This window comes from Dama dama, chromosome 13 (genome assembly GCF_033118175.1).
Source record: "Dama dama isolate Ldn47 chromosome 13, ASM3311817v1, whole genome shotgun sequence".
In the NCBI taxonomy this organism is placed as follows: Eukaryota; Metazoa; Chordata; class Mammalia; order Artiodactyla; family Cervidae; genus Dama; species Dama dama.
This window is the reverse complement of record NC_083693.1, coordinates 62,219,494-62,241,494: the sequence shown is the minus strand read 5'-3', so window position 1 is coordinate 62,241,494 and position 22,001 is coordinate 62,219,494. Positions and strand designations below refer to the sequence as shown.

General features: G+C 38.7%; 2 protein-coding genes across 4 annotated transcripts in view; one reads left to right on the top strand and one right to left on the bottom strand.

Annotated features, from left to right (window-relative positions):
- The window catches only part of FANCM (FA complementation group M), a 92,585-nt gene extending 82,074 nt beyond the window's left edge, over positions 1 to 10,511 (bottom strand). The window contains exons 1-4 of one of the 3 annotated variants that reach the window (XM_061159230.1): positions 9,861 to 10,511; positions 9,098 to 9,270; positions 3,063 to 3,140; positions 9 to 167 (exon numbers count right to left, since the gene is read on the bottom strand). In XM_061159230.1, coding sequence (XP_061015213.1) covers positions 9 to 167; positions 3,063 to 3,140; positions 9,098 to 9,270; positions 9,861 to 10,386 — 936 coding nt within the window. In that variant the 5' untranslated portion in view covers positions 10,387 to 10,511. The remainder of the gene's footprint in view (positions 1 to 8; positions 168 to 3,062; positions 3,141 to 9,097; positions 9,271 to 9,860) is intronic. The other 2 variants (XM_061159227.1, XM_061159228.1) reach the window with 2 other exon arrangements.
- A 1,471-nt stretch (positions 10,512 to 11,982) lies between these two features.
- FKBP3 (FKBP prolyl isomerase 3) lies at positions 11,983 to 21,940 on the top strand. Its single transcript, XM_061159226.1, has 7 exons — positions 11,983 to 12,136; positions 14,452 to 14,553; positions 15,165 to 15,272; positions 18,107 to 18,242; positions 18,733 to 18,800; positions 20,343 to 20,440; positions 21,613 to 21,940. The coding sequence occupies exons 1-7, from the start codon at positions 12,029 to 12,031 to the stop codon at positions 21,665 to 21,667; spliced, it is 675 nt and encodes a 224-aa protein (XP_061015209.1). The 5' UTR covers positions 11,983 to 12,028; the 3' UTR covers positions 21,668 to 21,940.
- The last annotated feature ends 61 nt before the right edge of the window (positions 21,941 to 22,001 follow it).

Sequence of the window (22,001 nt, the reverse complement as noted above, 5' to 3'; positions counted from 1 at the left end):
TGGCTTACCTGTATATACGCCTTTTGGATAGCTGCAAGTTCTTCACCAAGAGGAACAACAAGCTTTTCAACTCGTCTTTCATGAGAGTATGGCAAAATATCTGGAGAGTCTTCAGAACGAAGCTCTACTTGCCCAATGAGTAGGTTAGTAATAACCTGCTGCACAGCCTACAGGAAATCAATTAAGTACAATTATGTATTATATTACTTGTTAAATGTTTTAGTTTGTCACTAACAAAAATAAGATAGCAGTAAATTTCTGAAAAAAGTTAGAATCTTTTATCTTCAAATATTTTTAAAACTATAAAGTATAGCACATCAGAAGTGGAGCAACAGAGGAAAAAGGCTTTTATAACATCTTTCTTGCATGTTGCCCTTCAAGCCAAGCATCCAAGATATAAGAATATTAGTAAATGTTCAGCAAGCTCCTCAATATATCTTTGTGTTTTCCTATCAATAAAGAGTCAGACAAAAGAGAAATTTTAGATTAGCAAACCAAATCCTCAAAATATATCAGTCAATTTTAAAGCCAGAACGAAAACCCAGACTTCCTAATTCCTTAGCAAATACTTTTTTTCCACTGATTTTTAATGGGGAAAACAGAGAAGTCCCTTTAGTATTAAAGCATACAACTGTATCTCAAGAATACTTTACAAATTGACTTGCTAAGAAACTGAGGGAACAGGTCCTACACTGAATCAATTATTAATAAATGAGTGGAGGGAAGTCTCTGGCAACCCAGTGGTTAAGTCTCAGGGAACTAAGATCCCACAAGCTGCATGGTGTGGCCAATAAAAATCTTTTAAACAAATGAGTGAAAATTTTCCATTTAAATCTATCTATCTATCTATATGTTGATACATTTCTGAACCTAAATTTCATTCAACCAAAGCTTATAAAGGAACTTAATTGTAAAACTAGAGAATATGAAAAAAACCCAAAAATCCTGTTGGTATAATTCCTGTTGGTATAATAGACCACAGTACTCCTGAGTATAATGAAAAGAATGGAAGGGAGAGGTAGATGGATGGATAGATGGTAGGAGGGAGAGAGAATCCTGAAAGTATCTAGAAATTAAGAACTCTTTTTTTAAAAAACTAGAAAAACCTCATGGGCTTTCAGACAAAAAGTACTCTAGGGCAAGGATCACATCTTTTATATTCCCAATACCTAGTATAATGCCTAATATAGTAGTAGAGTATAGTTACTTAAGGTCCACACACATTCAGTATCTAGGGTAAATGTATGACCATTTTATAAAATTGAGTAATACTTTAGTACTTTTAATCACTGAACAAATATTTGAGTAACTCCCAAATGCTAGATATTGAATTGGTGAGAGATATCAAGACATACATAATCCCTACTTTCATGTAGCTACTAATTCAGCAGGAGCTACTAATTCAGCAGGAGCTAAAAAGACAGCAGTGAATAAGCAAAAGAATAACAGACTGTGATAGATATTAAGAAGAAAATTACAAGATAGGAAGAGTTGACTTTTGATAGCTTAACAGTGAGTTTTCTGAAGAGGTGATATTTAAGAGGAGACTTAAAAGATGACTAAAAACCATCAAGCATGTTTAAACAAGGCTGGCAGGAAACAAAAGAACAGAAATTTCTAAAAATAATCGAGGTTGTAGACAGAAGGAAAAAAGTCTTAACGGCTTGGCAGAACTGAAAGCTATCTTTGAAGTTATCCAAAACCCAACACAAAAGACCATTCAGAACTACTAAATTAGAGTGACATGGGACACAGCTCAATAGCTGCATTGTTACCATCCTCCAATAAAGGAAACCCAAGCTCCCTGGAGAAATGGTTCATTCCACAGAGGGAACAGGAAAAATACTAAAGGAGCACAAAATATCCTGTGATTCCAGTAGGTTAGGAAGTATTCAAAACAAACAAACAAGCAAAAGAGTGCTTTCTAAAGGCACAGGAGCCATCTTCAAGGAACTCCCAGTAGCCAAATCTAAAACAATGTGAACAAAAAATTATTAGTGATGGTACTTGTAGTTCATTTAATATATATATATATCTGCATTAGCCCCTATTGATGTAAAGAACTGAAATATAAATAATTAAGAAGACAGCTCTTCACTACAGAAGAATTCAAAATTTAAAAATGTAGAAGAAATGTAAAAAAAAAAAAGAGAAAAAAAGGAAATAATGATTAGGCAACAGCACAGAAAATAACTGTTACAAGCAAGAACCATCACTGGGTGCTAAAATCTCCACCCTACAACAAACTTAATTACAAAGGGAAAATCAGGAGTTTTACAATGTAGAAACCAGAAAGGCATCATCTTAACCAAGTCAAGATTAACAGCACCAGTAAAAAGACAAAGTATCATGTATTCTCTGATGCAATGCTCTAAGAAAGGTACAGCATCACTTTTGGGGTATTCTTGTCAAAAATGTATACATAGTTTCACTTCAGTCATCACTGAGCCAACAGGGAAGCCCTAAGAAAAGTCAGACAACTGCAAATTGAGGGATACTCTACAAAATAACTGACACCTACTCTTCAAAAGCATCAGAGTCACAGAAGACAAGAACTGGCATAGCTGGGAAGGAACTGAGGGGACAAGATAACTAAAGGCAGTGTGGGATAATGGACTGGACCCAGGAGCAGAAAAGGACACTGGTGGGAAAACGCAATATTCAAATAAGGGCTGCAGATCAGTTACTAGTATTGTACCAATGTTAATTTCCTGGTTTTGATCATTTGACTACAATTATGTAAAATGGTAACATTAGGGGAAGCTGAATGAATGATATACAGAGACTTTAATTTTTGCGTATTTTCTGGAAGTCTAAAGTCATTTCAAGATAAAATTTGAAAAGAACTGAAAACACTAACAATTTAAGTGTCAAGTGATTCTTTGGCATGCTGAAGTCTAAAAACTACTAACGCAGACAATTTCCTGCAACCATAGAAGAAAAGGAAGGCATCTTATAAGAAATGTTGTACTCCTGATGTCAAACTAAATACTAGAATGGGAAACTGATTTGGTCGCATACAAAAGTTCTTATTTTCTTAAATGGTAATAAATTTTACTTACTTTTATATCACTACCTGGTGTGGCACTAAGAGCCAAGATTCTAAAGTGATTCGTATATTTGACTAGTTCTCTTACAACCTTAAAAAAAAGAAAAAGAAAACACCAATTTTTAAATTTCATCTATCCAACACAAAAGTAAAAATAATTCTGTTAAACAAGCGATTATATATGGTCCATTATCATTGTTCCTTATTTAGAGTGTTGATGGGCTGGCAGAAAGAACCATCATTAGTTATACTGTCTGAAGAGCAAATGATTTAGGTTTATACTCTATACCAATGAGAAACACTTTAGGGTTTCTTCTAAACTATTCAGTGTATTTTTGCATATAAAGCTACAACATCAAGGCCTATACTGAGGCAAATCAAAATATGCAGAGGGATAATTCAAGAGCAAATGGTAGAAAAAGATCAAGTCTATTCCCCATTCCTCAGGTCACAGTCTAATCTTACAGCTATATCCATATGTACATCTGCCAGATTAAGATAAATCATAACATAAAAATAGAAAAAAATTAAATACCAACATGGAATTAGAGTTGAAGTGAAAACAGCTTTGTTTAGGAAAAATTTTAAAGAAGTTAGATTTCAGGTGGAAGGCTCACAGTCTTTAAGTTTATTCCTAAAAGAATAACGTTAATTTGGGATAATTCTTAAAATCTAAATCCCCTTTTAAATCCTAAAACATTTCCTGAGTGGCACCAAAGCATCATTCTAGGCTTCGCATTTAGAATTCAACACCCACTTCTGGTGTAATTTGCCAGATTCCCATTTCCCCCAATACAGAATCGAAGGACCCTAGGTAAATTGAATCGCAGAACAGCTTTTAGTATCCATAGTTTCACATTAGCTGGAGGAAACTAAAAGCAGATTATTATTTTTTAATTGAAGTATAGTTTACAATACTGTCTTAGTTTCAGGTGTGGAGCATAGTGAGTTGGTATTTTTGCATATTATACTTCATTATAAATTATTATAGGATAATGGGCATAATTCCCTGTGCTCTGCAGTAAACCCCTGCTGCTTATCTATTTTACATATAGTAGATTGATTCTGTTAATCCCATACCACCCTTAATTTGTCCCTCCCCCTTCCCCTCGCCCCTTTGGTAACTAAGTTTGTTTTCTATGTCTGTAAGTCTGTTTCTATAACTAATATCGTATAGTATTTGTCTCTGACTTATTTCACTGAGTGCCAAAAGTATTTCACTCTTTTTATGGCTCAGTAATATTGCATTGTGTGTGTGTGTGTGTGTGTGTGTGTGTGTGTGGTTTAGTCACTAAGTTACTTTCAACTCTTGCAACCTCATGGACAGTATTCCCCCAGACTCCTCTGTCCATGGGATTCTCCAGGTGTGGGTTGCCATTTTCTTCTCCAGGGGATCTTTCTGACCAAGGGATCAAACCTGAGCCTCCTGCATTGCAGGAGGATTCTTTACCAATTGAGACACCAGTGTGTGTGTGTGTGTGTGTGTGTGTGTGTGTATAGGTATGTGTATAGCACACATTTGGCATATATACATGACAAATCCTCTTAACCCAAGCATCAGTCCATGAACATTTGGGTTACTTCCATGTCTTACTATTGTAAATAGTGCTAAAACCAGGTTATCTTAACACTGCTCTAATTTTTACCCATGTTAATGATGAAATCAATGAAATGCAAACTGAATATTGATTAACACTCAAAAAATACCATTTACAGAGCTTTTAAAAACATGATACAGAATAGATATCAAAGATAAAACATTATAGGGAATCTCCTGGTGGTCCGGTGGCTAGGGCTCTGCACTTTTGCTGCCAAGGGCCAAAAAAAAAAAATAATAATAATAATACTTAATGGAGGAGACTTAATAACAATTGTCCTAATTAACTGATAAAAGATAAAATCCCAGATATATTATTTTCTTTTTTTTTTTTTAAATCCCAGATATATTATTTTCTTTCCAGGAGGGATTCTCAAACATTTTGTAGAAATGGTTTTGTGTTTGTAATCCAGGAAGCTACCTTCTTCAACAAGCTGTGTGCCTGTTGGAAACTATCTGGAATATTCAAAGCAGTATAAACTCTCATTGCTTGGGACTTCCCTAGAGGTCCAGGAGTTAAGACTTTGCCTTCCAATGCAGGGAGTACAGGTTCACTCCCTAGTCAGGGAGCTAAGACTCCACATGTCTCTCAGCCAAAAAAACCGAAAAATATAAAACAGAAATAATACTGTAAAAAATTCAATACTGAAAAAACATAAAACATAAGAAATACTGCAACAAATTCAACAAAGAGTTTAAAAATGGTCCACATCAAAAAAAAAACCTTCAAAGAACTTGCAATGTTATTTAGATACTAAAGAAGTCAGTCATGTCTCACTGTACTCAATAAAAGCCTAGGCCTCGTAGTTAAGAAAAAAAAAAAAAACTCACCCTAATACCAAGAAATTTTTTGAAAATAAATTTGCTAATGGGAGCTCTCTGATTGCCTAATGGTTAGGATTCCAGGCTTTCACTGCCATGGCCCAAGTTCAATCACTGGTCAGGGAACTGAGATCCTGCAAAGCATGCAGTGTGACCAAAATAAGTAAATTTTTTTTTTTAAGTTGCTATATATAAGCTTTGGCTACACAGGTGGCTCAGTGGTAAAGAATCTGCCTGCAAATGCAGGACATGCAAGTGACTTGGGTTTGATCCCTGGGCCATGAAGATCCCCTGGAGGAGGAAATGGCAACCCACTCCAGTATTCTTGCCTGGAGAATCCCATTGACAGAGGAGCCTGGCGGGCTACAGTCCGTGGGGTTGCAAAGAATTGGACACAACTGAGAGACTGAGCATAAGTATGAGCTAAATGTACAAAATGAATTCCATACAGTTAGAATAAAATTTTATAAATGCCCCTCCCCAAGCAGAAACTTTTAACACATTGGGTATTAATTTAACTTGGAAAGACATGAATGGAAAAATATATCCATTTCCTGGCTGACATCAACTCTAACATGACAATTCTCAAGAAGAAAATACAGAGATATAATACTCAAAGTCCCCCCAAAAACTGCTTTACAAAATCACAAACTGGCAGTAAAATTCATCTCTTTGCACTAAATAAAATCAACTTTCTCTCTATGCTTACTCGACTCCCTCTCCCTAGTATCGCCAGCTATTACTATTTTAATTACCTATCACCTATACATTGACGGTTTCCAAATCTGTCTCTCTACCTCAGAACTTTCCATTGAGATCTGTACTTCTGTCACCCACTCCCTACTGAATATCTATTCCTAGATTTGTCACACACATCTCAAATCCAACAATCTAAAACTGCACTCACTCCTTTCACAGTACCTCAGACGTTCTCTGCTTCCAGAACTCCATTTGACTAACTGCATCACCCTCCTGACAATCTTCCAAGTTTGAAGCCTGGCAGTCATCTTAAATTCCCCTGATCCCTCACTGTACTCCCTGCCTTTACTCTTCTCTCCTCTAATCTCTTTTAAAACTGAAGTATCACCCCAGTTCAGTCGCTCAGTTGTCTCCAACTCTTTGTGACCCCACGGACTGCAGCACGCCAGGCTCCCCTATCCATCACCAACTTCCGGAGCCTGCTCCAACTCATGTCCATTGAGTCAGTGATGCCATCCAACCATCTCATCCTCGGTCATCCCCTTTTCCTCCTGCCTTCAATCTTTCCCAGCATCAGGGTCTTCTCCAAGGAGACAGTTCTTTGCATCAGGTGGCCAACAGTATTGGAACATCAGCTTCAGCATCAGTCCTTCCAATGAATATTCAGGACTGATTTCCTTTATGATTGACTGGTTCGATGTTGCAGCCCAAGGGACTCTCAAGAGTCTTCTCCAACACCACAGTTCAAAAGAATCAATTCTTGGGCGCTCAGAATTCTTTATGGTCCAACTCTCACATCCATACATGACTACTGGAAAAACCATAGCTTTGACTAGACAGACTTTTGCTGGCAAAGGAATGTCTCTGTTTTTTAATATACTGTCTAGGTTGGTCATAGCTTTTCTTCCAAGGAGCAAGCATCTTCTAACTTCATGGTTGCAGTCACCATCTGCAGTGATTTTAGAGCCCAAGAAAATAAAGTCTGTCACTGTTTTGATTGTTTCCCCACCTATTTGGCATAAAGTGATGGCACTGGATGCTATGATCTTTGTTTTTTGAATGTTGAGTTTTAGGCCAACTTTTTCACTTTCCTCTTTCACTTTCAACAAGAGTCCCTTTAGTTCCTCTTCGCTTTCTGCCATAAGTGTTGTGTCATTTGCATATCTGAGGTTATTGATATTTCTCCTGGCGATCTTGAGTCCAGCTTCTACTTCTTCCAGCCCAGCATTTCTCATGATGTACTCTGCATATAAGTTAAATAAGCAGGGTGACAATATACAGCCTTGATGTACTCCTTTCCCAATCGGGAACCAATTTGTTGTTTCATGTCTGGTTCTAACTGTTGCTTCTTGACCTGCATACAGATTTCTCAGGAGGCAGGTAAGGAGGTCTGGTGTTTCCATCTCTTGAAGAATTTTCCACAGTTTGCTGTGATCCACACAGTCAAAAGCTTTGGCATAGTCAATAAAGCAGAGGTAGATAAAAAAGAGGTAGTCAAAAAAGCAACTCTCTTGCTTTTTCTATGATCCAACAGATGATGGCAATTTGATCTCTGGTCCCTCTGCCTTTTCTATATCCAGCTTGAACAACTGGAAGTTCTCGGTTCATGTACTATTGAAGCCTGGCTTGGAGAATTTTGAACATTACTTTGCTAGTGTGTGAGATGAGTACAATTGTGTGGTAGTTTGAACATTCTTTGGCATTGCCTTTTTTTGGGACTGGAATGAAAACTGACCTTTTCCAGTCCTGTGGCCACTGCTGAGTTTTCTTAATTTGCTGGCATATTGAGTGCAGCACTTTCACAGCATCATCTTTTAGGATTTGAAATAGCGTCTAGTCAAGGCTATGGTTTTTCCAGTGGTCATGTATGGATGTGAGAGTTGAACTATAAAGAAAGCTGAGGGCAGAAGAATTGACGCTTTTGAACTGTGGTGTTGGAGAAGACTCTTGAGAGTCCCTTGGACTGCAAGGAGATCCAACCAGTCCATCCTAAAGGAGATCAGTTCTGGGTGTTCATTGGAAGGACTGATGTTGAAGCTGAAACTCCAATACTTTGGCCACCTGATGCGAAGAGCTGACTCATTTGAAAAGACCCTGATGCTGGGAAAGATTGAGGGCAGGAGGAGAAGGGGACGACAGAGGATGAGATGGTTGGATGGCATCACCGACTCGATGGACATGGGTTTGGGTGGACTCTGGGAGTTGATGATGGACAGGGAGGCCTGGTGTGCTGCAGTTCATGGGGTCGCAAAGAGTCGGACATGACTGAGTGACTGAACTGAACTGAACTGAAAATTCCATCACCTCCACTAGCTTTGTTTGTAGTAATGCTTCTGAAGGCCTAAGTATCACCCCAGTTAAACATTTTTCAGTGAGTCTCTACCATCTACATCCCCTATGACCTACAAAGGGCATTCAAACTGCTTAGCATAGAACACAAATGCCTTCATGACCTGATGTTAAGTGCCTCTCCAGCCATATCCCACCTCCTCACTTTTGTACTTTATATTCCCATAGTACTTAACTGGAAGGCAGTGTAGGTATGTTACATACATTATGTCATTCGTTTCTCAAAACAATAACTCTCAGTTACTATTTTACCTGACAGGGAATAACAATGTGTATCCACTACCAATCTTTTGACTACTATCTTAGTCTCAAGTTTCCATCCATACTCTACTTTGGATCAAGGAGATTCTCACCATCTGACACTAATGGTCTTGTTAAAGTTAAAAAAAAAAAAAAGAAACCAGCAGAGACACTGATTTCAAATGGATGAAGCAAAGTATTTCTATCACCATCTGTTGAGATAATAGGTATAAAACTTTTCATAATAATAATGCCATCAGTAACTTCCATCATTAAAAATTATTCCCCCAAATGCTCTACAACAATATTTTACACTATAAAATACTTTTAAACAAGATTACCTGGCAATAAGCATAATTTCCAAGGGCTTTATGAGCTTCATCAATAACTAGACACTTTATTTCAGCAGCTGGGCAAGCTCCTCTAGAAAGATCATTTACCATGACTTGAGGTGTCAGAAAAAGAACCCTCTTACTGCCCCAGATTTCCTTCCTGGTGAAAGCTTGAGTAGATCCTGTAAAAAAAAAAAAAAAAAAAAAAGTGACATCACACATTCTAAACTTCAGACTGTCACCTGTAAAATATAAACAGCCTGGCCTATTTTCAGCATGCATTCCTGTATTGGTGATCTGCTTCCAAGGTGCTAATTTGACAAATAGGAGAAAGCAACATTTTAAAGCTTTGTTGTGGTCCAGATGTCAACGCCAGCTTTTACCAAAAATCACAACTAGACTACCTTTAGAGAATCCTTGTAAAATGACATAATACTTGAAGAGAAGAAAATTCTTCACCTGGGAAATCCTGAGCAAGAAAGGCAGAAAACCTCACTTTCACTTACCAATGGGGTATACACACATAACCACTTCAAAATGCTTTGACAAGCTACAGAAATTCTCTGAAGATTGAATAAAGCAACCCTATTAGAGTTGGACTTGCTACAAGGAGATGATGTTTCAAGAAAGAAGAGGTAAAATAAGGATACTGTGATCTGGGGTCTATTCCACATGGGTCCGGAATTCCTTTGGCGCTAGTTCCATCAGAATACGAGCTTTCCCCTGGGTGCCCAGCTCTTAATTTCAAGTTAGTCCACTGTTTCTAAGATACCTGTCATTTCGGCCATGTGGGACTGCGGGATACCCATCACCCGGTAGCAAGCCTCGATCTGCTGTGTCACCAGGGGTTTCGTGGGGGCCATGAAAACCACCTTGCCAGAAGGGAACCAGCGGTAGAAATTGTACATGACCACAGCGGCAATAAAGGTCTTTCCCAACCCGGTGGGCAGACAGACCAGCGTGTTGCAGAAGAGGGCGGTCCTGGAGATGTGCAGCTGGTAGTCTCGCACTGGGCAATTAGTAGGGTAAATCCACAAGGCGCCCGCTGAGGTGCAGAACCCGCCATTCTCTAGACTCAGCTGCCTCTCTGCTTCGTACACCGCGACCAGCAACACATCATCGTCTGATTCGGACTCAACCTCGGCCGCCTTTGCCGCCTCTGCCACTGCAGGAAAACGCGCCCTGGAGATGCCTGTGCTCTGAGGCCGCTCAGTTCCAGAGTTGCAACTCGGAGCCCCAGTGGACCGAGAAACTTTTGAGCCCCACGTCTGGAAAAGCGTTTTTTGCCGTCCGCTCATTAGACCGACGACCACCGAAGGCTACCCTCAGAGCAACTGCTGCAGCTCAATAGCCTCCGTTCCAATCCCCATCGGTTACCTTCGCGTAAAAAACAGAGGAACCAGTGGGCGGGACTGAGGCCAGTTTATCCTGTTGAAAGTGCAGCCACTGAGTTTGCGTGGGGAATATGATTGGCGGTCTTCCCGGAAACCCCGCGGGCCTCTAGGAGACGCATGCGCATTACCGTGGAGTTACTCTAAATTTTGTCCCCTTGTCAATTTTTTTTACCCACTCTAAATTTGGGTTCCATTTTCAATAAGTGATTATATGTCCTGGCGTCAGGGCTAAAGTGATATTGCTTAAAATGATATAGTAAATAAGGGAGTTGGTGATGGACAGGGAAGCCTGGCTTGCTGCAGTTCATGGTGTCGCAAAGAGTCGGACACGACTGAGCGACAGAATTGAACTGAACTGAAATAACCTTGAGGTCCCGAAACAATGCATACCCCCCCCCCCTTGTTTTAACTTAACGTTACTGAGCGTCTAACGTGCCTTATTCCTTGTTGTCGGTTGTGTTTTTAAATCGGTAGATGAGGTGAAAACAAAAGTGTTTAGACAAAATTAAATAACACCTCATTTCTTTATCCAGACTGAGAAAACAAAATGCCAGCTTTTTCAGGAGTAGCAACCTCCTATCTTAATATTTTTATTGTTTAAAGGGAAGTGAATGGTTTGGTCGTGATATTCGTTGGAAAATTCCAAAGGAAAAAAAATGTCCTGATGCTCCATCATTACATCTTCATAAACGATATAGAGCAGTAAAATCAGCGTCTGGGTGATATTTTTCTCCTCTAGCGATAGCATTCTACCTCCAAACTTGGATACAATTCCGGATTTCTCCTCTCTAAACCTGGCGACTTTGAGTAACCTCTGTAGATTTGTTTCCTTGTGTATTGAGGAAAAGTACACACACATCATGAGGTTTTCTGGATCACTAATAATGTCACCCCCTCATCACCACCATCAGCAAGCATCACCTTGAGTGTAGCTACTCTACCTTGTTTTATTTGGTCAAGTGTCTGGACTTGCTTTTAGACAAACTGTTTATCGTGTGTTTGCATTTGGGAAGGGAAAGGGAACAGGCTGCTATTCTAGTTTCATTTGTGTGAGTTTTAAAAGGGAAATGGTAGGATATACGTTGTTCTGATGGACAAGGACTGAGCCTATTCAGGTGTGAATTTTTAGGGTAGAACTAGGTAAAATAATATTAGACGACTGAATACTGTTGTTTTTTTCAAACAGATTATCGACTTTAAATGCACAGCAGCTTGTCGATAATATACAAGTGTGGGTAATGGGTGGTAAACAATCGCTACCACCGGCGGTCGTCGCCTCACAAGGGTCCCAACTATGAACAGATGATACCTCGCGCTTTTCTGCGGAGTCAGTCTTCGGGGCCACCTCAGCGGGTTTTACCCCGGACTCAACAAAGAGGCCCCCAGAGCACAGAGTTGATGTCACTCAAAACTGGCCCCAATCCTGTGAGGTATCGCGGTGACCCCGCCCCCTCGAGCTCCGAGTGGCGCTTGCGCCACGCCCCTGGGGCGGGGCGACGCCGAAGCCAGGCGGGCCGGCTCAGTAAAGCGGAGGCAGCGGGGGAAGATGGCGGCGGCCGTTCCGCAGCGGGCCTGGACCGTGGAGCAGCTGCGCAGCGAGCAGCTCCCCAAGAAGGACATTATCAAGTTTCTGCAGGATCACGGTTCAGATTCGGTACCGGAGTTGGCGGGGCGGCCGGGCTGGTGCGGCTGAGGGACACTTCACCCCCCCGTAGATGCCCATACATTCCGTATTCCTCCGTGCCCCCGCCCTCGCTCTCCAGCGGCCCGCGGCCTGAAGGCCGAAGCGGCCCCGCGTGCGCTCCCGAGACGCGCTCCCGCCCCTCAGGCCGGCCCTGTTTGGGCGAGTGGAGCAGCTTTATCTTTTGGGGCACGGAGCAATCGGAGATTTAGAACCTCATTGACATCCTTGAGTGAGGGTGGAGGCCGTGAAAGAGAAGGAACCCAGGAGATATTGGGGGTTGAGATGGGAGCCCGAGGACTGAAGGCTTGGTTGAGATCCCTGGAGGGGAGTGTATATTACTAGGGAAAAGATTTCGGATTGCGATTTGCCTTTCTCATCGATTCCCGAACACTGAACACTAAGACGTGTAATTTTTTTTTTTTTTTTTACAACGTGTAGTTTGCGGATTAACTTAAAATATCGACCCTTCAAATGACCTTTTCACTCTTATGTTTAGGGGAGTTATTGCGTATTTTGTGTGCAGTGGTCTCCTATTGTTTATAAACTAAGAAATCTATTTGACATTGTTCACACTTTTACGCCCCGCATTTTTCAGCACAGTCTCCATTTTAACCATCCTCTGTAGTCAAAAGTTATTTTTGTCAGACGGCTTTTTTTCCTTCGGAAATTAATATCATTCGTATCTTAAATTAGAACTCGCTTTTCAATGCAGGAGACCTAAGAGACGCGGGTTCTCGATCCCTGGATCAGGAAGATGCCCTGAAGGAATAAATGGCAACCCACTCCAGTATTCTTGCCTGAAGAATTCCCATGGACAGAGGAGCCTGGCGGGCTACAGTCCATAGGGTTGGAAAGAGTCCGAAAGGACTGAAACGGCTTAGCAGAGACATCTTAAATTGCTGAACGACTTTACAAATTTGTGTGCCCTCAGCGTCTCCCACATGGGGAAGATGAAAGCCAGTCTAAATGTAGTATCCCAACCATTTTTAACTTAATTTCTAAACTTCATTTAGAAAAATTGCATCTGGGCTCTTTTGAGAAGCTTGTAGTTTATAATTTTGCAGGTTTTTGAAGGAGAGGTATTGACCGAGTTACTCTCCCTCTTGCTTCATACTCCTGATTGATAATCCTGACATCTGCAAATACTTTACAACATGTACAGCAAGAACTATACTGTCTGGGGAAACAAGGGTGAAATGAAAAGAACATGCCTCAGAGATACCATTTTATACTATGATACCATTTCAGTGGAATTATTTTCTCAAGCCAGTTCATATTTCACTGAAATAATAGAGTAGATAAAATACACGATTTCAAGATGAAGGTACATGAATTTGATGATTTGATATTTCAGTAGTGGTATTTTGGTGTTCATCTGACAACTCAGTCTTATAATTGAGAGAAATGGAATTCTGTTAGATTAAATACATTATAAGTCAAATAGGTAATATGTATTGAGTTATTCTGTGTGACTGAAAATGGATTGCTACATTTATCTTTACAAGAAGCCTCTGACAAAGGATGCTGTTATTGATCTTTCAACATGATGTAGAAACAGCCTTGAGACAGCTTAATCCCTTGTCTAAAATCAAACAGCTAGGATTTTAACCTAAATGGTCTGACACCACAGCCTATACACTCAAACACTATGTATCCAGCGTTGTGTTAACAGTGCTTTTGGGTATGCCAAGACTGGGTTACATATATGTCAAGATAGCTAAACCCAACATGACTGGAAGCTCCCAGGGCAGGGGCCAAGTAACATCCTGCTGGGAGTAGCTTTGCTCAGTTAACCAAAATGTGCTTGCTGTTAAAAAGTGTGCTCATATGTACATAGTATTTTTTTTTTAACCTTCCTTAAATCTTGTTTTTGTTACAAAGTAGAGTGTAAATATAATGTTTCATTTATCATTGGGCTTCCCTGATAGCTCAGATGGTAAAGAATCCACTTGAAATGCAGTAGACATGGGTTCGATCCCTGAGTTGGGAAGATCCCCTCGAGAAGGCTAATGACAATCCACTCTAGTATCCTTGCCTGAAGAATTCCATGGATGGAAGAGTCTGGCATGCTACAGTCCATGGGGTTGCAGACAGTTGGACATGATGGAGCGAGTGACTAACACATGCACACAGAGCATAAAATAAAATGTTTCATTTATCATTAGTAGTATGATTGAAAACATACTTGCTTGATAATTGCTAACATAAAAATTCATTTTCTAGTTTTACACCCTCTCTTAACATGAGGGAAATTATTTTGACTAACCAAAATTTTTTCTTTACAGTTTCTTGCAGAACATAAATTACTAGGAAACATTAAAAATGTGGCCAAGACCGCTAACAAGGACCATTTGGTTACAGCCTATAACCATCTTTTCGAAAGTAAGGTGAGTACTATTACATTATATTATCAATATCACTTTAGATATTTTATTCCCAGAAGAAGTTTTAAATGCATTTACTTGCAGATTATGTTGATGTTTTTCCACTTGCACTTTTTCTTAACTGTAATCATAAATGGATTGTCAAATTTAGCATGGCTAATCTGCCATATGGTGGGATGTTTTGATATTTTGAATGAGAACAGATTTTTTAAAAATAATTCCCTGGAAGCTTAAATTAAGTCAGCAAATCCTTAAGGATGCTGAAAAGTTATAAATGTAAAATCAGCTGCCTTTCATTAATTAATTTAAAGTCTTGGTTAGATCTAGGCTGAGCCTTTAAAAAAGCAGATTTCAAGAAATTCTTCCTGATATGTGTTAACTATGAAATGACCACCTTTCACACACACACACACAAAAAAAAAATTTAAGAATTAATTGAATTGTATTCATATCTCTGAGTTTGAGTTGGTCTTTCTAAAGGTTATGGGTCTCATTTCAGAATTTATTTTGTGAGATAGTTTGAGATACATAATTTGTTGATTAAAATGCTTACCGTAAGAGTTTTGTTTTTAGCCAGAATGAATCTGATAAACACCAGATCATTTTCCTTACAGCGTTTCAAGGGTACTGAAAGTATAAGTAAAGTGTCTGAGCAGGTGAAAAATGTGAAGCTTAATGAAGATAAACCCAAAGAAACCAAGTCTGAAGAGACTCTGGATGAGGTTTGTATATAATGTATTCTTACTTTATTTCTCAGGTGAATGAGAAAAAGTATTTGCTTTATAGCACTGGTTTCTCATAATAAGATGGGGCTGAGTATGGCCACTTTCAGTGAGCCAAACACTGATTTGGAATGTGTTTTCTCCCTTTGGTGTACTCAGTAAGAAAAAAACCCTAAGAACCAATGGTTTACAGTTAGTAAGCCTTTCCTGTGAAATACCTCTAACTTTGTATTTTACATTGCCTCTGTGTCTGGCCAGAAGTTCTGAGCTTTCAGAGCTATTTAAAGATCCTATTCTATAGCCAAGTTGGACTGAGTGAAAGAAACTTCCTTTTGATTATTTTTAGCCTTTTTCTAATGTACATGATGTCCTTGGCAATGGAAGTAATTAATTCGAGCCTCACTGCAGGATGTGGGTTTATCTGCCTCATCTTTCCCAACCCAGGTTTTACATTTTGGTAACAAGGTTGGAAGAACCAGATAAAGCTATTTTTGCAAATGGACAGCCTTTCTAGAGCTAAGGACAGCTCTTAGAAAAGCTTCAGTAGAGCTAAATTATTATCTTGCCACTTTTGATAATATCTTGCTAGTAACTAAGCTCATTCATTCCTAGCAGTGTTTGTATCAGTGGCAATAATTTGATAAATGTTTTAGATACTGGGCAAAATTTGTGCAGCTACTAAGGTAAAAAGAAGTGTAATAATTACTAGAAGGGTTACCAAAGTAATTCTCAACATAGATTATCTTCCAGAAAATTAGAGTAAGGGAGGTATGAGGTGGCAGATAATATATCAAGGGATTGAGTTAAAAGGAAAAGTTGTAAGGGTTGGAGACAATTTAGAGAGATCTTGTGAGAGTCCTAAATTATATCCTTTTCTTCAAGACCTCTTTTCATTTCATTTAATTGGTCAGCATGAGCCCTCTTTTTCATGTACTCTCATTGTCTTCCTGGTGCCTGGGTTCCGTAACCTCTGGGCCAGCATTGTGCTGGTCCCTGCTGTCTGCTTTCTTTCTTCACACTTGGGGACTGCAGAGCAAGCTTTGTGAAAAACAGAATTATAAAACTTTTTACTGGCTTTGTATAAATTCTTAAAATCAGCTAAGCATGTTTTCTAGTTTCATTGCTACTCAGCAACTTTTATACTATCCCTTGCTCAATCCCCTATCCATTGCCGATGTGAACTTCTTGACATTTTCACACAAATTCTCAAATCTGTCTTTATTCCTTTATTATATACCCCTTTGTTCTCTTTTACCAAAATATCAACATACATACTAATAGTTGTAACTGTTCTCGTCTTCCCAGCTTAAAAGCTCTCTGAATTGGTTTTCTTTTCCTTCTCCTGTCTCCCTCAGATCTAAGGCTCTCAAACATCTCTTGCAAATCTTCATCCATTCCTTTTTGATTCTCAGGCATTCTAAGGCCTTAGACCTGGAGTGTGGAAAAAGTCACCAATCTGCCTTCAGTCTCTTTCTTCATCATTCAGCCCCAAATAACTATTCTAGTAATAAGCTTTCTAAAATATTTTGCAAACTTCACCCTGCTTAAGAACCTTCAGTAATTCTATACTGTCTAGAACTGCATTGTCCAGAGTAGTCATTAACCACATATGGCTGCTGAGCACTTTGTAGCCACTCTGAATTGAAGTGTGCCTTCAGTATAAAATATGAAATTTCAAAGCTTAGTATGATTTTTTAAAAAGAATGTGAAATATTTCAATATTTTAATATTGATTACATGTTGAAATATTAATGTGGCAACTAGACAACTGAAGATTACATTTGTGACTCTTATTTCTATTGGATTGCATCTCTGGCCTATAGAACCTTCCAGTGTCTGGCCCCTGCCCAGCTCCATAATTACTACTACTTTAGAAATATTCTTGAGTCACAAATGTCTGCTCATTGTCAGTAAACTGTCCATACTTTTATTTCTTGCTTAGTGTATTTCTTCTCTCAATTTCTTCTGTCTTGTCAGTTCTGTGTCCCCTTCAAGGCCCAGGTCATGGGCTCATCACTTTCTCCGGAGTTTTTACCATCCCAGATATTACTGTTTGTGTAAGTCAGAAGTTCCCGTAGCTCATAATACCTATATTTCTCTCTACCTTTTATTTATCTTAATGCAAAGAACCTTGTCTAAAAGCTCTTTGTTGTTGTTGTTTAGTTGCTAAGTCATGTCTGCCTCTTTGCAACCCCATGCACTGTAGCCTGCCAGGCTGCTCTGTCTACGGGTTTATCCCAGGCAAGAATACTGGAGTGGGTTACCACTTCCTTCTCCAGGGGATTTTCCTGACCCAGGGATTGAATCCATGCCCCCTGCAGTGGAAGCATGGAGTTTTAAACACTGGACTGCCAGTGACGTCCCTGTAATATTTCTGACCTTGGGAATAACTGGTTCATTTTATTGTTTGATGCATAATTAATCTTATCAAAAGAACACTGGTTCCCAGAGAAGCTGCAAGTTTGAAATTACAATATGCTAGTTATGGGGTAACAGAGAATGAGGTTGGATGGCATCATTGACTCAAGGGACATGAGTTTGAGCAAACTCTGGGAGATAGTGAGGAACAGGGAAGCTTGGTATGCTGCAGTGCATGGGGTTGCAGAGTTGGGCATGACTGTGCAACTGAACAACAGTTACTAATATTCTCATCACAGACTTAAAATGAGAGAGTGAAGTTTTTAACTTGAGAGGTCAGTCAGAGGCAAAATAGTTTGTTACCCAATCTGTGAAACTCTGACTGGACTTAGGTCACAGTTGGCCATGTTAAGTATTCTCTTTGTCCTCCTTCTAAAAAAAGGACATGAGTTAACAACTGTGTTTTTTGTTTCTAGGGTCCACCAAAATATACAAAATCTGTTCTTAAAAAAGGAGATAAAACCAACTTTCCCAAAAAGGGAGATGTTGTTCACTGCTGGTATACAGGAACACTACAAGATGGGACTGTTTTTGATACTAATATTCAAACGAGTAAGTCTAAATGTAATCTTATCCTTTTGGCTGTAAGACATGCAAAACACTTGTGTTGGCAGTACCTTTTTTTTGGCTGTCATTTTTTCCAGAAGTCTTTTGCATTTGTAATTTATTAATACTAGTAAGAGGTTTTCACTTCACTACGTGTTGGCTGCATATAAATAAAGACCTTTTGGTCACTGCAAAGCAAAAAATAAAGCTTAGTCTAGTCTTTATTAATGCCCCAAATTCAGGCATTTGTATTCTAATGTAAAAGGCAGAATAGTGTTATTTTAATGGTGTAATATAGGTCCTTTCCCTCTCCCTCCTTTAGACCATAATTATTTTTACATCCAAAATTTTATTGATGAATTATTTGGCTTTCTGAATTTTTATTTTCAGATGCATAGCATGGTAAGTTCTAAAATCGATCTCAAGACTTAAATCCCTGTGTTTTTCAATTGGAACTTAATTTCATCATTAATTATAAGGAAAATCTGTTTTACAGGTTCAAAGAAGAAGAAAAATGCCAAGCCTTTAAGTTTTAAGGTTGGGATAGGCAAAGTTATCAGAGGGGTAAGTAAAAACTGGCCATGAACCAGTATATATTCTGGCCCATGCTGCATGTGGCATAACATAATGAATTAGGTTTGGGGATACAATAAAAACAAACTTTGGAGTTTCATATCAAGAGCTTCCCTGGTGGCTCAGCCGGTAAAGAATCCGTCTGCAATGTGGGAGACCTGGGTTCAATCCCTAGGTTGGGAAGATCCCCTGGACAATGGAACGGCTACCCACTCCAATCTTCATGCCTGGAGAATTCCATGGACTGGGTAGTCCATGGGGTCACAAAGAGTTAGACACAACTGAGCGACTTTCACTTCACCAGCACTGCTAACTGATCTGGCACAAGTTAAGTTCTCTGGGTTTCATACAGTACAGCCTACCCCAAGGTTGTTAAAACATTAAATGGGTATAACTTAAAGCATGTAATATAATAGAAACTCAAATATTATTTCCTTCCATGCTTACCCCTTTTATTATTTTTTTCCATGAAGTAATTTTCAGAATTACTGACAAGTAAGTTTGGTTTTCTGAATTTGTCTGTATGATTCCTGTAAAATGTTACATATCTATTGTACCACTTATACATGACTCAGAAAGGTAAAATACCTGATCCACTGAAGTACTGACAGAAGCCTTTGAGTTTTCTTGTAGCCTTCTCACCTCTCACAATTTGCTCAAACACCAAAAAAGATCTTTCCAGTGTAAGCATGCCTTTACCCACCCTTATGTGTGAGAGATAACAGAAGGAAACTGAGAAAAAGGAAAGTTAGGCTTGAGCTACTGACCATTGCCTTGTACAAAAGGAGATGAAAAAGCAGATCTGATCATCCTCAACTGAATCAGGTTGTCATAGGGCCTGCTTATTGTTCTAAATTCTTTGTATTCAGAACAAACATTAATAACAAAAATGCCTATTTAAGTGCAGTTACGAGAACCCTCAATGTGTTATTCTTTGTACTGTGGTAAGACCTAAAATACTATTCAATCTTATCCAGAGCCCAAAATAGATTGTAAAACATCTTGAAACTAAAGGTTTAGTTGAAAATCACTTTTTACTACTACCTGATTATACCAAGTTGATATATCAAGTTGAGCTATTTTTCTGTTTCTATAACTAATGTGCTTACTGGTAAGTTTGTTCTGTTCAACTAAATTCTTAACTTCAAGTATGTGACAAATCTGTATCATTTGAGCTTATATAATTGTTACATTTCAACAGAGTATATAAATGAATACATTCTATATCCTTCCACTATGTTTTGATTTGTTTTTGGTAATTTGGCCTAAGATCCAAATTTGTACAAAATGACATTATGTCATTTTCAAGACTTCAAGTATTTATACTAAAAAACTGTTTAATATGTCCTTAAATTCTTTTTTCCATTGAGACAATGAAGGACAAAGATTTAGGGACTCACTCAAGGACATTACCTTAGGACATAATGAAGTCCTGTAACAGAATGCTTTGTATGTAATCTTGCCTTTCTTCTGGTTTTGCATGTATTTTTTTGTGAAGTATCATTAGTTTTAATTTGATGTTCCCGTCTGTAGTGGGATGAAGCACTCTTGACCATGAGTAAAGGAGAAAAGGCTCGACTGGAGATTGAACCAGAATGGGCTTATGGAAAGAAAGGACAGCCTGATGCCAAGTATCCTTTTTTTCTTGGTAATTAAAAGAAAACACAGTTGAAGATCACTTGAAGGCAGCAAGATGCTATCTAGGTTATTAACCTCTAGAAGAGAGAACATGTCCAGCCAGTCTTCTGATATTTATATGCTTTTGTGTCAACACACCTCCAATACAGACAGTGTTTTCCACTGTTATAGGGATTCTAGAATCTCTTTTTCCCCTTCCTATTTAAGCTCTTAATTTTCAAGACCTAAACTGAGATTTAAGTTTCTGTCTTTGAAAAGCTACTATTAATGTTTGAAAATTTTCAAGGAGTAAGATGCTCAATATAAACAACTGTAGCAAATTGTAGGATTCAAATATGACTCATGGTGATTTTATGCTACTGTATAATTTCAGGCAATTGAACTGGGTTCTCAGAGCTTAGCAATGGAACACATGTTGGGGGTTACCAGTTGTGAAATGAAGGAGACCATGGTCCAACATCAGTGTGAACATTAATAAAAGAGAAGAGCCATGATTCCAATCTGTTACAAGCAGAACAACCCAGTAGCTAAGTGGGAAGGTAGTTTAGTTGTTGGTTCCATTCCCAATGGAAAAGTTAGACCAGTTAGAATAAGTTTAGGGGAGGAGGGAATTGGAGGTCCTTTTTAGTCTTATCAGTTATTAATACAGTTACTTGGGAATACAATAGCCTTCTCAACCTATCAAAATCCCACAGCCAGCTGCAGCTCCCACAGTCTCATGTGAAGTATCTCAAGATTAATTAGATGAAAATCACTCTTCCCGAACTCAACATCTGAAAATTCACAGCAACTATCAGGTACTACCTCATATGAACTTTAGTATAACTTATACACCCAGCTAAACTGAAATCACTTTTTGGGGATGGATGGGAGGTACCAAGTAGCAGTCTTCATAAAGTAGTGGCTAAGCTGGGAGTACCTAGTGACACAGGAAGATCCTAGTTCAAGCTCAATTTATCTAGTCTACCTCTATTGTCAGGTTTTGACCTCCATTCAAAAATAGCTTTAGGAACCTCTCGGTTTGTATGTACTAGCCCCTGAGTCAACTATAAAGCCCTCCCTGTGCAGTTAATTACCAATATCTAAAGTTCTAATTTTAGACAAAGGTTACTGGGAGTGAGGAAAGAGACAACTTTTATCAAATTTACCTTAACTTCTTCAACAGAATTCCACCAAACGCAAAACTTATTTTTGAAGTGGAATTAGTGGATATTGACTGAAATAGTGAAGAAATCATCAACAATAAAACATGGCCATGAAGAAACTTATCTAATTAGAGCTGGTTACTATTGTTAAGATAAGAGTCAACTGGAAAATTCAAGTTAGAACATGTTTACTTGATCCCTCAACTTTTAAGAAATGTAATCCATTATAAACCCTTGAACTTTAAAATATTTTACTACAGTTGTGTAAAATATCACTTAAAGAGAACTGATTTGCCTTTTACCTCATGTTGTAAACTAAAAGGCTCAATAAAAATGTATCCAAATGTCTTGATTTGTGTGGTATAAATGTATTAATGTTCTGATTAGGTTAACCAGTACTAAGAGTTCA